At 43.6% G+C, this 14,558-nt stretch overlaps 1 protein-coding gene across 6 annotated transcripts in view; it reads right to left on the bottom strand.

Moving 5' to 3' along the window:
* CNTLN (centlein) overlaps nt 1-14,558 on the bottom strand; it is a 206,252-nt gene that overhangs the window by 152,794 nt on the left and 38,900 nt on the right. For 5 of the 6 annotated variants that reach the window (XM_077345128.1, XM_077345130.1, XM_077345131.1 and 2 more), the window contains exon 3: nt 10,557-10,641. The exons of the other annotated variant lie outside the window; for it this stretch is intronic. In XM_077345128.1, the coding sequence (XP_077201243.1) occupies nt 10,557-10,641 (85 nt within the window). The remainder of the gene's footprint in view (nt 1-10,556; nt 10,642-14,558) is intronic. 6 annotated transcript variants of the gene reach the window in all.

The raw sequence follows: 14,558 nt of genomic DNA, 5'->3' as shown, positions 1-14,558 counted from the left end.
AGGTTCCAACTCTCAGAGATTTTTTAAAAGTTAATCTTATAGTAATTTCTTCTGTAATTTAATTTAATCAAGGTATAAAAAAATAATAAATAGGATAGGTAAAAGTTAAGAGTGAGTTGTATTAATGTTAATTAATGCTTAAAGCAAGAATTATGTTTCTTTCAATTGGACCTATTAAAAGGAATTTTAATATAGATTTGCACAGCAAGCCAAAGATTTTCAAGTGGAGATAATGAGGTAGCTAGTACTGTTTTAACCCCTCTGGAGTATAATTGGTTGATAAGGTTTTGAAAGATTACAAGGTCTAGGACAAAAAGATTAGCTTTAGTCTCTTCAGATCAAAACTGAAAGCTAATTAAATAACATGCCATTGAAGAGAAAGTAAAGGTTTACTGTTACTCCTATTCATTCTTAATTTTCATCTCCTGAGAAAAAACAAGGAGGCATATTTTCTTTACATTGATTTTTGCGAACTGGGCACAGACTGTAGAAGGAGTGAAGCCTTTTCCTGTCATGAGGGAAAATACTGGTGAGTTGGACAACCATTATGTCTCAGAGGAAATTCTTGGGGTCACATACATTTTTTCCTCTCGTTTCCAGCAGTACAGCCTGCATCTATATGAACTGGACAGCACATTTTTTTGAGAATTTAAAATACTAACAACAATAACCAAACAGTGCAAACAGTAACACTAGAAACTGTCTTATTCCATTAATTGCATAGGTGGGGGAAATTGGCAGGTCCCACCCCACAGAAAAGAACCCTGTGTTTCTTGTGCCCTGGCACAAAATTGAATCATGTCCTGGGAAGTTTTGAAAGTGAATTCTGCCACCCATTTCATTTTTAGTAGCAATCTCTTAAATTTTTTTCTGCTTTGGGGCAAACAGAGCCAATAAGAATTAAAACAGTAAGTTTTCAGAGAAAGTTGAACGATGCCATCCTAGATCCTTCACAACCTCCATATGTTGCCAGTAGAAAAAAGGCAAAACAGCATCAGCATCAGTTATGCAATGGCATACAGTAAAGAAGCTGGGATATATAAACTCTGAAACCAATTCCTGGACCTTTAGACTTCTTCAAATATTGCATTTATTATGATTGCTTTCTAATTGAATATGCCTACAATGAAGATATGTATCATCTTAGCACCCATTGAAACATAACTAGGTAACTGGCAAAGGGAGTTTGACTCTCAAAAGGTTGTATCTTGAAAATCTATTGGTTTCTAAGATGCCACTGGACTCAAAACTAGTTATGTTACAAAGTGTATGGTTCTTCTAATACCATGTATAAAAAAAACTAACATATGAAATTACTGGAAGGTTATTTAAAAATTGGTTTCAAAATTTAATTTCCCCCAAAAAAGTTTTCATTTATATGTTTATGATTTACCAAATGGCTAAAAATAGTTTTCTTCTAAAACAATAAAGGCCAGTTTTAATGATCTGGGCTGACCTAGTATAAAAATAATCTAAGGGCAGTGCTCAAAAAAGAAATGTCAACAGAATGCAACAGAATGTTCTTCATTAATTGAAAGCCACATTGCATACAAAAATTAGCCTTTGTCACTCTACTAGATATTAGTTTATATTCCAGGTTATAGTATTAAGACAAACTCTCCCCACCAGAAACAACCATCATATCATCCTAGACAACAGTCCATAAATTTATGAAAGTCAAAACCTATGTATAACAACATACCTTTTGTTTGGGGAGGAGAGTCATTGCTTACCTACATCCCTAAAATGGTGTTTCTCCTATAAATAATAAATATCAGCATACCAGATATAAGGAATGTTGTTGGTTTATTACATTTATTTTATGTGCTTGATTTTGGCTTGAAAAGAATGCATAAGTGTTGCAAGCTTTGAGGCACAAAATAAAACATCCTCTCCCTGTAAGTGGACATTTGAAAAATTGACAATATGGAACAAACAGAACTTATTCTACAATTCTTGTATAGAAATTGAAATCCACAAACAGAATCACAGTTACTATTTAACAGCCAAACAGAGTTTGGGCACCAAACTTTTGCCTTTAATCTTCATATCAAAATTGCTACCCTCTGGAGAAAATCCTAGCAAAGGAACAATGTCAAAACAGCTTTGGTTTTAGTTCTTCATGAAAGTTTAAGGGACAGACTTTCTAAACACTATCTGTGCATCAATAATTTCATATCTTGAATGGTCTGTCTCATATCCTTATAAACTAAATAAAGCTGTAAGGGCTGGTGGAGAGGAATTAAGGCGGGACCCGTCCAGGATAAAAACTCGGAGGGGTCCAATCAAAGCAGCTCCTGATTGAGCCCTCCAAGTGCCCATCCACGGCCAAGCAAAGCGCGGCTCCCCAATGGCGGCTTGGCCAGCCGGGGACTCTAAAAATCCTCCGCCACCGCCACTCCCTCCATCCTCGGAAAAGAGCAGGGACGCGGTGTCCCTGCTCCTTTCCCACCCCGGGGACCCTGCCCATTGGGGGGGAGCCAACATCGCTCGCCGCCTTCTCCCGCCGCCCTCAGAACACCGCAGCCGCGGAACGCTTCCCAATCAGCCCCCCCCACTTCGGCCCCATGCCGCCAGCCACCGCCGCCATTACATGGCCGCCGCTGATCGCCACCTGCCCCTGCGCCCCGGAGGGCCTCCCAAATGCGCCCGTCCCAGCGCCGCCGCTTGCCGCCGTGCCCAGCAATTGCCTGCCTCGCCGGTGGCCCGCGCGGTCGGCAGCGGCCCGTGCCGCCACTTACCTCCCGGACGCGCTACTTGCCTCCTGAACGCGCCCGTCCCAGCGCCGCCACTTGCCACCGGCCCACATGGCCAGGAGCAGACCGCGCCACCACTTGCCGCCGCCAGCAACGCTCGCTTCGTGAATCCAGCCGCACCAGCGACACCTCGCAAGTCGGGACACGCTGCCGCCGGTGGCTCGCGCCATGGCCTCACGGAACCGCGGACCTGCCCCAGCAACAGGCCGCCGCGACCAGCCACCCCACCCGGACGCACCCACAACCTCGCTGGAACACTGCGCGGCTGCTGACACCGGAGCCGCTCACCCCAAGGAGCCAGGTAAGCCGTGACCACCCGGACCACTACACCAGGCCTCGGGTCCGTCCCCGCAACGCCTTCCTAGCGCCCGCTGTATTCGCACTACAGCGGGCTTAGTTTCTAGTTTAATTATGAAACAACAACAAAATCCTTAGAAGGATGGGTGACTTTTCTGAATAATATAATGGTCTCTGGATGATGTATTGAGTCTTTTCCTAGTAGAAAAAGAGGGCCAGTTTGGTGTAGTGGTTAGGAATGCGGACTTCTAATCTGGCATGCCAGGTTCGATTCTGCACTCCCCCACATGCAGCAGGGTGACCTTGGGCTCGCCATGGCACTGATAAAGCTGTTCTGACCGAGCAGTGATATCAGGGCTCTCTCAGCGTCACCCACCTCACAGGATGTCTGTTGTGGGGAAAGAAAAGGGAAGGCGAGTGTACGCAGCATTCAGACTCCTTCAGGTAAGGAAAAGCGGCATATAAAAATCAACTCTTCTTCTTCCTCTTCCTCTTGAAGCTACAAAGATAGTAAAGAAATCTTAAACATACCATGGAGTCTTTTGAAACTTCGTTTTAGACTATTTCCCTTTCGATTCTCCTGGGTCATTTTGAAAACTCTCTGATAGCAACATACTTCAGGAGTTCCATTCCTATTTGGGTTAACAGTTCAGAAGGTGGTGCTGGGGAGGGTATTGTCTGAATTCATGGTATTTAAGTTACAAGATTCTGAAAGACTGGATCTTTTGTCCCCCAAACTACTTAACATGAAGTAGCTGGGAAAGGTAGTCCAAAGTTGTGGAATTAACAGTCTTGAATATACAAACAATATGCAACTTTATATCTCAAGTAAGGCACTGAACATCCAGAAGAGCTGCATGGATTGCCCAAGAAAGCTGAACGGGCTGAAGCTAAATACAAGCTAGGTGCTTTTGGGCAATGGTAATACTTACAGAGGAACTAAGATGCAACCTGTTCTGGGTTAGATTATAACCCCTCTCAAGGAACAGGCTCACAGTATGAAGGTGCTGTTAAATCCAAGTTTCAGAGGGAGATACAGATGTCCACTGTACCTTTTCCCAGCTTCAATTAGTCTGTATTCCTTGAGAAATAAGAGCTAACAATGTTGATGTTTGTCCTGGTCATGTCCAAGTTAAGATTATTATAAATTACTTTACTTGGAAGTTACTTTTGAAAAATGACAGATAGTATCCACTACCATTTCAGTGTGAGTATATCCACTTCATAGGCAGCCACTCAATTATCAGGAGGCAATATATGCTTATTAGCTGTCAAAGTGATATACAGTGACTCATATGTCATTCAGTTCATGAGCAGAAGCAATAAATAGAGAAAAGACAGGTATACTTTTAGGGTTGCCAACTTTTATGTTGTGTTCAACCGGCTAGTGTGCCTTTGGGAGATTCTTGACAGACAAAATCTGTCATGCCAGCACTTCCTGTGCCTCTGGACCCACTGCCAACAGGTGCTTCAGATGGCACAATCAAAACAGACCCAGAACCCAGACCCAGCATGTCACACTCAACACCAGCTCCAGTTATCAAGGTTCTGGTGGAGGACTGAGACCAGCCCGACACACTAGATGATGACCAGCCTGGGCCCAGCCAGGCTCCTATCTAGCCCTACCTGCCAGCGCCCCCCAGACCTAGGGGAAAGGTGTCATCCTGCCTGGAAGGCTCACTGGAGTGGCAGTAATTGTGCTGTCGCACCTATCTGACAGCTATCAGAAGATCAGCTCAGCTGTCAGTCCCAATGGGGTCCAGCTGAAGCTCCTTCTTCAGAAGAGGACTAGGCGTAGCTGCAAGCCCTATGACTGAAGACCACTCCACCTAGCCAAGGTGTACTTAAGGAGAGGCTTGTGGCAAGCCTCTCCATGGGTGCAATGGGTGCATTCCCTACCCATCTGCCTAGACGTTCAGTGCTTCAGTTTGACACAGCGAGATTCTGCTTGGTTAATTCCTGGTTCCTGACTTCAGCTTTGGCTCCTGACTTAGTGTCAGGTGCCTGCCAATTGTAACCTCATCAGATTCTGAGGAAGAAGCAGTGTGTAGTTCTGCCAGGATCAATACCAGAGCCACGGGAACCACCAGCAGACTCAAAACTGGTTGAGCAGCTCAGAACCTGAACCAGGTATAAGCACTCAACCTCTGTACACCCAGCTGGTGTTTGGGATTAGTTGATTGGCAAGGCTTAAAATGAGTAGAGGCAACTATTCACTGTGCTAGCAATGTTGCTTATTCCTGAGCCTGCTTACTTCGATTAGATTCTCTATGCTTCTGACTTTCATACAGTGGGCCTGGACTATGGACCCTCTGATGTCCTCATTTGGTGTGCTGGTGTGACTGTTTTGGCTCTGTTTATAGACTCCACTCCCAGCTCATATCTGAAAACGACATTTTGGCTTTGGTTCTTGACTTTATTCCTGGTTCTGGACTTAGGCTTGCTCTTTGAGCTTTCCTGGCTTCTGACTCTGCCTCCCGGCTACTTGATCACGGTACAGCTTTGGAACTCTCTTTGGTAACTGACCTGTCTTTCGACTCCGTTTACAGTCCCACCCTCCCTGGTGAATTGACTCCCTTGGCTTCTGACCCTGCGGATTGGACTTTGGACTTTGAGCTTGCCTAAAGATTCGAGAAACCTATATGCAAGTCAAGAAGCAACAGTGAGAACCGAGCATGGAATCGTGATTGGTTCAAAATTGAGAAAGGAGTTCGGCAAGGCTGTATACTGTCACCTTGCCTATTTAACTTGTACGCGGAGCACATCATGAGAAAGGTGGGGATAAAGAGTCACAAATTGGGAACAAAATTGCAGAGAGAAATATCAACAACCTCAGATATGCAGATGATACCACTCTAATGGCAGAAAGTGAAGAGGAACTAAAGAGCCTGTTGATACGGGTGAAGGAGAGTGCAAAAGTTGGCTTGAAACTCGACATCAAGAAAACAAAGATCATGGCATCCAGCCCTCTCAAATCCTGGCAAATAGATGGGGAAGAAATTGAGGTAGTGACAGATTTTATTTTTCTGGGCTCCAAGATCACTGCAGATGGGGACTACAGCAAAGAAATTAAAAGACGTTTGCTCCTGGGGAGGAAAGCTATGGCAAATCTAGATAGCATCCTAAAAAACAGAGATCACCCGCCAACAAAAGTGCGTCTAGGCAAGGCTATGGTCTTCCCAGTTGCAATGTCAGGCTGCGTTTTGATGGTTGTTGGGATGATTTGAAAAGGATGTCGCGTGTAATCGGGAGGGCCCGAGGCTGCAAGGAGAACCGCTCTCATCTCTGAAGCACTCGCTTCTGTGAAACGCTGCTTTGTTAATTTAGGGCTACCAGAAACGCCAGTAAAGGACCGAAGACATCCCAGCGCAGAGCACAGCTGCAAGTTGGGTGTCTTCACAGCATTGGCGAGGCTCAACTCTGCTCTGCCCCAATACAACAGGCTTGAATAGTTACATGTTAGTGGTTGAATAGGCTTATTGTCCCAAATATGATGTCTTCTGAAGTTGGTTTATTTACTGTTTGGATTATTGGTTGTATACTGTTACTATTATTTAATACTATGAATGTAATGTATGTATGGTTCCATATATAGTTCCAGTTCTATGTAAACCGCCCTGAGCCTTTGGGGAGGGCGGTATATAAATATAAATAAATAAAAAAAAAAATAAAAAAAATGTATGGCTGCGAAAGTTAGACCATAAGGAAGGCCAAGAGTCAAAAAATTGAGGCTTTGGAACTCTAGTGCTGGAGAAGACTCATTTGAGTCCCTTGAACTGCAAGGCGAACAAACCGGTCAGTCCTAGAGGAGATCAGCCTTAGCTGCTCCTTAGAAGGCCAGATCCTGAAGATGAAACTCAAATACTTTGGCCACCTCATGAGAAGAAAGTACTCCCTGGAGAAAAGCCTAATGCTGGGCGCGATTGAGGGCAAAAGAAGAAGGGGATGACAGAGAATGAGGTGGCTGGATGGAGTCACTGAAGCAGTAGGTGCAAACTTAAATGGACTCCAGGGAATGGTAGAGGACAGGAAAGCCTGGAGGATCATTGTCCATGGGGTCGCAATGGGTCGGACACAACTTCGCACCTAACAACAACAACAAAGATTTGGTCTCATCTTCCTGACTGAGGGTGTAGATTGGTAACTGGTGTGTGGCCCAACAAGCAGCATGCTAACAGTTGTGTCACACCCAACACAGGGCAGCAATTATGGCGGGAAAGGCTGCCCATTGTCTGTCAAGCTGCATTCAAACAAACAAGAGATTTGCAACAAACCCTGACACCCCAAATTCATCTTTGTCGTTTGAGCAAGAATGTATCCTGCACAGATCCCCAATCATGGTGTTGTCAGGGTGCCCATACATGCTTTCACATAGTATATGCCCCCTTTCCAATCAATTCGTATTTCTGATCACCCACACCTTTGCTGAAGCTTTGAAAGCAAAAACAGACTCCAGATTGTTAATCTGAAAACCCTATAAAAAGGTTAGCAAATAACCTTGAGAGCCAGCGTAATATAATGGTTAAGAGCAGTGGCTTCTAATCTGGAGAACCAGATTTAATTCCCCACTTTTCCACATACAGCCAGCTGGGTGAACTTGGACCAGTCCGAGTTCCCTCAGAACTCTCTCAGTTTCCCCTACCTCACAAGGTGTCTGCTGTGGAAAGAGGAAGAGTAGGTGATTGTAAGCTACTTTTGAGACCCCTTCAGGTAGTAAAAAGCAGGGTACAAAAAAAACAGCTCTTCTAAGTCTCCACCATCATTACAATTACCTTCCTTCACCTGTACTTTCAGCTCTGCTGCTTCAAGAGCACAGAAACACTAGTATAGCAATAGTCTACAACTACAAACTACAAACACTACTATAGCAACAGTCATCTTTGCTCCAGAAGGGTTAGCTTAAAATGTGATCTCATTAAAGTAACTGTAATACGTAACTTCTTTCAGTATGAACATGCATTATAAAACTCAATCTCAAATGTTGCTGAATAAACTACAACCCAAAAGTAGCCTACCTACAGTATTTGCTGGCGTATAAGACTACTTTCCCCCCCTGAAAAACATGCCTCCAAGTGGGGGGGGGGGGGCGTCCTATACGCCGGGTGCACTTCAGTTGGGATAGACATAGCTGCCCATAGAGGCCTCCCGATGCCTGCCCAGTGCCCATAGTGGCCTCCTGATGCCCGTCTACCTCATTCTACATACCATCCAGTATCGCACAGTATCCAGCGGGTCTGTGGCGGGTCATCAGCGTGGCTGCAGCGAGCATCAGCAGTGAGACAAGGGTGGCAGCCTTTTCGGAGTGACCGGCCCATTCTGCTCAGCGGGAAGCAGCGGTGCTCTGGCCCGCCCCTTGTCTACGCAGAGCTCGCACATGCGCACTTGCGCACTAGTGCCAGTCACAGGGAGATGCAGGGGCGGGCTGGAGGCGCTGCGGACGTACAATGGTGACAATGACAGGTACTGTAATGTAACAAACTCTATATTTTGAGTGGAAATGTTGGGGGGTCGCCAGCAAATACGGTATTTACACAGCAAGTAATCTGTTGCAGATTCATGAGAAACAATCCATGTTGCACCCTATTTAACAGGCAAATCTGTTGACTAGTGAATATAATCTGTGTTCACTGCAGAAGCTACTTGGAAGACATGATGTGTGAAAACAACTCACAGCAGTTTGTTTTGGAAATTTTGCTACAGATGCTTAGAGTTAAGAATAAGCACATGCAAAACATTAGACTACAAGCAGTTTTAGTGGTCATTGAGTAGATACTCTGCTGCTTCCAAGTGGCTGTATTCAGCACTGACAGCATCACTGAAAACTGAACGCTAAAACAAAAAAAAATAGGCTTACAGAAATAAGTACAATACATTTCAATATATTCTTCACTACATTTACTATTGTGACTTTAAATTGGCATGTGTCTATGTTAAGAGAGAAGTATGATTTCAGAATAATTCTAATGCTAAAATCATAAGCAAGCTTTTTAGCAGTAAGTCCCACTGAATAAAGTGAGATATAAGTCTGAATAAATGTTCATACAAACAGACAAAGTTGCTCCGGAAGGACTATCTAGAAATTCCATTTCAACATCTAGAAAATAAAGAGCTAGAAGACCTGGGTTGCAATTTGAACAAGAAGCTTTAAAAAAACCTCCTGAAAAAATACTCAAAAGTTATTAAAGAAGCCAAAGGATCGCTATTAATATTTGAGTACAATATCATAGATATTGTTACATATACACCAAAGCTGATTTAAAAGCACACCCAAAATGAATGCATCTGACACATATTTGTAAATGGATGTATAATTATCAGGACACAGATAAGCTGCAGTTTCCCACAGAGTATGTACTTGATAGCAAAGTGAGTTTTGCTTCAACATGATTTCCAAAACAGCCATCATAATGGAATGAAAAGGGCATATCTAGGACCACTCAGGTGTATCTGGATGAAGGTACACCTAGGAGACTTGGAATGCAATTCCCATACAACCTGGGTGACCTTTGGACTAGACTCCCTCTTCAGTTGACAGCCAGTTTGGTGTAGTGGTTAGGAGTGCGGACTTCTAATCTGGCGAGCTGAGTTTGATTCTGCACTCCCCCATATGCTACCAGCTGGGTGACCTTGGGCTTGCCACAGCACTGATAAAGCTGTTCTAACCAAGCAGTAATATCAGGGCTCTCTAAGCCTCACCCATCTCACAGGGTGTCTGTTGTGGGAAGAGGAAAGGGAAGGCGATTGTAAGCCACTTTGAGCCTTCTTTGGGTGGAGAAAAGCAGCATATAAGAACCAAGTCTTCTTCTTCTTCTTCTTCCATCTTCCTTCTTCTTTCTTCTTCTTTGCCCAGGCTACCCCTAAGGACTGCTATAAAGGATATACTGCCCTGATATGTCAAAGTAAGACAGGGATAACAATTAAAGCTGTTATTTCATAGAATTTCACAGGCAATCCTAAATGTCCCTACTGTAATCTTCATTCAGATTCAATACATATTTCTTCCTAAAAAGAAAACAGATTTAGGCAACACAAACAAAAATGCATCTTTACCCTTCCATTCGAAAATACCATCAGGAGTGGTTTAAAGATTCGTGGGGCCTGTAGCACCAAAGTCAGTTTATGGATTCACGGGACCCTTGTAGATGAAATAATGTCACCTCCTTGTATAGTATCAGAGATGTAGGAAAAACAGTCCAAATGTAATTCTAATTAGAACACCACACTGCATACTTATGTGTTGTATCCAACCAAATCTCCTGTCTTTATTTGCTTGACCAGAAACTAATTAATATGGGGATGAAATGGAGGCTTAAGAGATCGACTTCATGTTCCGCAAATGTATTGCTACCACAATGTTGGACTGGAAATTGTGAGGACTAACTGGTGGTATCTGGAAATAAGGATGAGGCTCTCGGGCAACTCCTATTTTAGATGCAGTAGAAAACAGAACTCAGTGAAGATTCAGTTAAATGACCATAGCGTTATTCTTCTCACAATACCAACCTGTTCTAGTGTCTGTATTTTGCTGTCTTTGACTTGCAAAATCTCCAAAACTTTCCTGTCCTTGAGTTCAGCTTTCTGCTTTTCTCTAGAAACAACAAAAATGTATTGACACTTATTAGTCATAATTTGCTGCTAATCATTTGAATTTTTCATGTCCTGATAATAATGAATGTCATTTTAAAGCATGGAAAATTAAATTATCCAAGGCTGACAGCCCTTGCAGAATTAATCATGGAACATATGGCAAGTGACAGCAAATTTTATCTCCAAACAACTAAGACAACTTTATTCTTAATGAAACAGAGCTTGTGGTATCAAGACCAGATTTCTTACTTTTGAAAAGAAACGTGGAATATCTTTTCCAAGAAGCCCCCACTCATTATTGATATCAGTGAAACCTTACTTTTACGCTGTGGATATAAGAGTAATATGTTGAACTGCACAGCTATTTTCCCATCAGTAAACTCAAAAGGTATACTGTGTTAAAACTGTCAGCAACTGGCAGATTTGGGGCAAAGATGTTTTGTTCCCTAATGATTTCTTACACTATCTTCTCAATCAAGTTCCAGATGTGATGAAAAATTTTAATTTGCATATCATAACTTTAACTAGTTATAATTTGCAACTGGTATTATCTGTAACTAATTGTGATATGCAGAAAGAGAGGAGTTACGTGTGTATGCCTGCTTGTTTCATTCTGTCCCTAAACAAAATAAACTACCAATTACATTGAAAGAGCTCTAACTTGCATGGCTTCCATATACAGCTTCTGCTCCACCTTACTTTCCCAAGGACTGCAATCTGTTTGTCAACATGTGTGGTGTCCCTGGCCGTTAGGCGAAATATGCCCTGTAAAGAAGTGCAGGATCATCTGGAGCAATGCATATATATTTTAAAACTTCATGTATGGCAGCATCTTTGGACTCCCTATTTCTGGATAATAAGAGCCACCAGCTGGGAAGCATAACATCTCTGAAGTGCTGATGGACTGCCTTGGAACAATCCTAGATCTCTGCTTCCAGAGGGTGCATGTGTGTGATACAAAAAGTCCCATTTATGCTAGGAGAGAGACATATGCAAGACCCTTGCCTCTGTCAAGGCAAATACCTTGTCTCCTCGCCCATTCTTATCCACAGGTACAAAAATCTATGAAGTCTCAAAACTAACAACCATTTTTATCATTTATTCCAAGTACAAGCAGATAGACAAACCAGGGAAGAAAAACACAGAACTTAGAAAAGTGCAGGTTAATTCATATCAGCTAAAATGTATAAGGATTTTCCTATAATCATGCTTTCTCTACAAGGAGATGCCAAAAATTCCATTGTAGATAAAAGATGATCAAAAAGCCCACTCTTGCTAGTCTTTATTTTAGAGGGCCCATGGAAAGGAAACAGTTTATCTTTGACTAAGCAGAAATGGGAGGGGGGGGGGAATCTTAGACCAATAAACTGCTTTTTCCAGGAACATTTGGGCTTTCCTTTCAGCACATCCTGGACTGTATGCATAGTTTGGAGCATGGCACATACAGTGCGAAACTTCCCTGCAAGTGATCACCAAGTGCTGATGTTTTGTTGTTGTTGTTTCTCTCCTGGGCAGCACATGACAGGTTACTTTGACCAAAGGGACCAAAATCCTTCAGGCTGATTTGATATGTTCCAGTTCATGAGAAGTTGTTCTATCTGTACCAGTGCCCTTTCTTGCATAGTAAATGAGAGGTCACTCATTATAAGGCCAAGCACATCCTTGCTTTGAAGGCCATTGCATTCACAGTCAAACACAGCAGAAGGTGTGTATGTGTGGAAGGGTGAGAAGTAGGGAGACCTCATCATGTCTGAAGAGTTCCTGAACAACTGAATTGGCAAGAATCTAGTACTTCAAGTTAAAGAAAAATTGCTTAGCACTGTTTGCTTTACAAAGGTCTGTTCAACAAAAAGAATATTCATAGAGATTACATAAGGGAACACGCAAGTAATTTACCATCATCCTAAACTTTGGTAAACAATGTTTCAGCAACCACATTTTAGGAGTTTCTTTTATTTCAGGAAACATCCAGTTTTACTGGCTTCAGTGATTGGTCAAAATACTGGCTTCAGTGATTGGTCAATCACTGGCTTCAGTGATTGGTCAAAAACATCAAAATATTCTTAGCATAGTTCCTCTTTATAATTTAGAAACAGTGACGTGGGCAGCGCTGTCCGGGTCCACATCCTGCAGTCCGGGTCAACAGCCGGCGGTCGGTCACTGACCAGGACAGGAGGCCCCTGTCCATCCAGCACTTCCGCCACTGCTATGGGCCAATCTGGATGCGCCCAGCAAAGCAGATTGGACCGATCCCTAGAGCGCCCAGCTCTGTCAGCTGTGCGCAACCTGCAACTACGCCCTCACCACCAGACGGCTCCTGGCCGCTGACGGCGCCACTTCCACAGCTGCACGGCTGCCCCAGCCTTGGAGCCTGCGGCCGTGCGGCCACTACCTCGCTTCTGCTCCTAGCCTCTGCACGCTGGCCGCCTACACCATCCCTATGCTGCCATCTTCCACTGCCACATCCGGCCTCACCAGCTGAGATCTTCCAGTACTGTCTACCTCTCACTCCCATCCGCCTATCGAACCCACTCTCTCGCCCACCACCGCCGGGTTCAGCGCCCCACGCAAGCGCCAACCGACAGGACCCCTGCCCCGGCCCCATCCACACTCACCACCACGAGGAGTCGCCGCCGCCCACAAACCTCCCTACGACCCCAAGACCACCTCCATGGAAAGACACCCCCCCTCCTCGCTTCTCTGCCCTCTATTTGCCCCCCATTATAGCTGTGTAACTTCACCCACTGGTTTCCATAAGCCACAATCCCCTATTCTGTTTCTTTGAAGACTCATACTGTCATTATTAAACATTTTATGGAGGCCTCTGCATGCAGTAATAATTATGCCTCCACCCCTTTGTTCTCATTATGATTGTGAAAGGTGGGATCCACAAGGAGAAATATCCTCCAATACACAGCTCACCAAAAGACTTTCTAATGGCAGAAATATCAACTGAAATAAAAGGTACAAGACAGCAGTAAGGAGAATCAAACTGCTGAGAACCACAATGGGCTCCTGGTGAAAAAAAAATCCTACAACCTATCACCCATTTAAAAAAGGTGTGTAATTCGACAGTGTTGAAAAGAGGTAGGGTCAACTCATGGTCTATCTCAGGTCTTTCTAAAATAGTGAGGCCAACTCTCTGATCTCTTTTACTTCAAACACTGTCCAAAGGAAAACATTTCTCATCCAAATATAAAATGAGGTTATGCATCATAGTAACTAATGAAGTCTTAGTTCTAAAACAAGATCTGAAGCCAGAATTATATTGTCAAGGGAAGAAGAACCATTCACATAAATCCAGAGTGGCTCCAGTGCCCACTCCATAACTTTGCCCAGAAATTATTTTAAATAATCTTCTAATTGACCAAATCTTCTTTCACAGGGAACGACTATTGGATAATAGAATCAGAGTCCAGTAGCACCTTTAAGACCAACAAAGATTTATTCAGGGCACGAGCTTTCGAGTGCAAGCACTCTTTGTCAGACACAATGTCAGAGTGCTTGCACTCGAAAGCTCATGTCCTGAATAAATCTTTGTTGGTCTTAAAGGTGCTACTGGACTCTGATTCTATTGTGCTACTTCAGACACGGCTACCCATTTGAATCTATCATTTGAGACTATTGGATAACTTACTGTGATATGGTCCTTCACTTTGAGGCCAGGAAGTCATTTTGGTGTATGTTTTCCCGCCTCTTTAACAGGGAGGCAGGACTTAAATTTCACTTCCTGTCCTGTGCCCCGGGAGACACCTGCTCCAATCTGATGACAAGCGCCTCATAACTCAACATAAACAACAATACAGAGTATCGCCTACGTTCAGAACTCTAACACAACTGTTGACCAGTGAAACTCTTCTTAGCATCATTTTAACCTCTCCCCTTTTTTGTTTGTTTTGCTCATCTTGAATGTGATCC

This window comes from Paroedura picta, chromosome 7, assembly GCF_049243985.1.
Source record: "Paroedura picta isolate Pp20150507F chromosome 7, Ppicta_v3.0, whole genome shotgun sequence".
Lineage (NCBI taxonomy): Eukaryota > Metazoa > Chordata > Lepidosauria > Squamata > Gekkonidae > Paroedura > Paroedura picta.
This window is presented reverse-complemented; position numbering and strand designations above follow the sequence as displayed.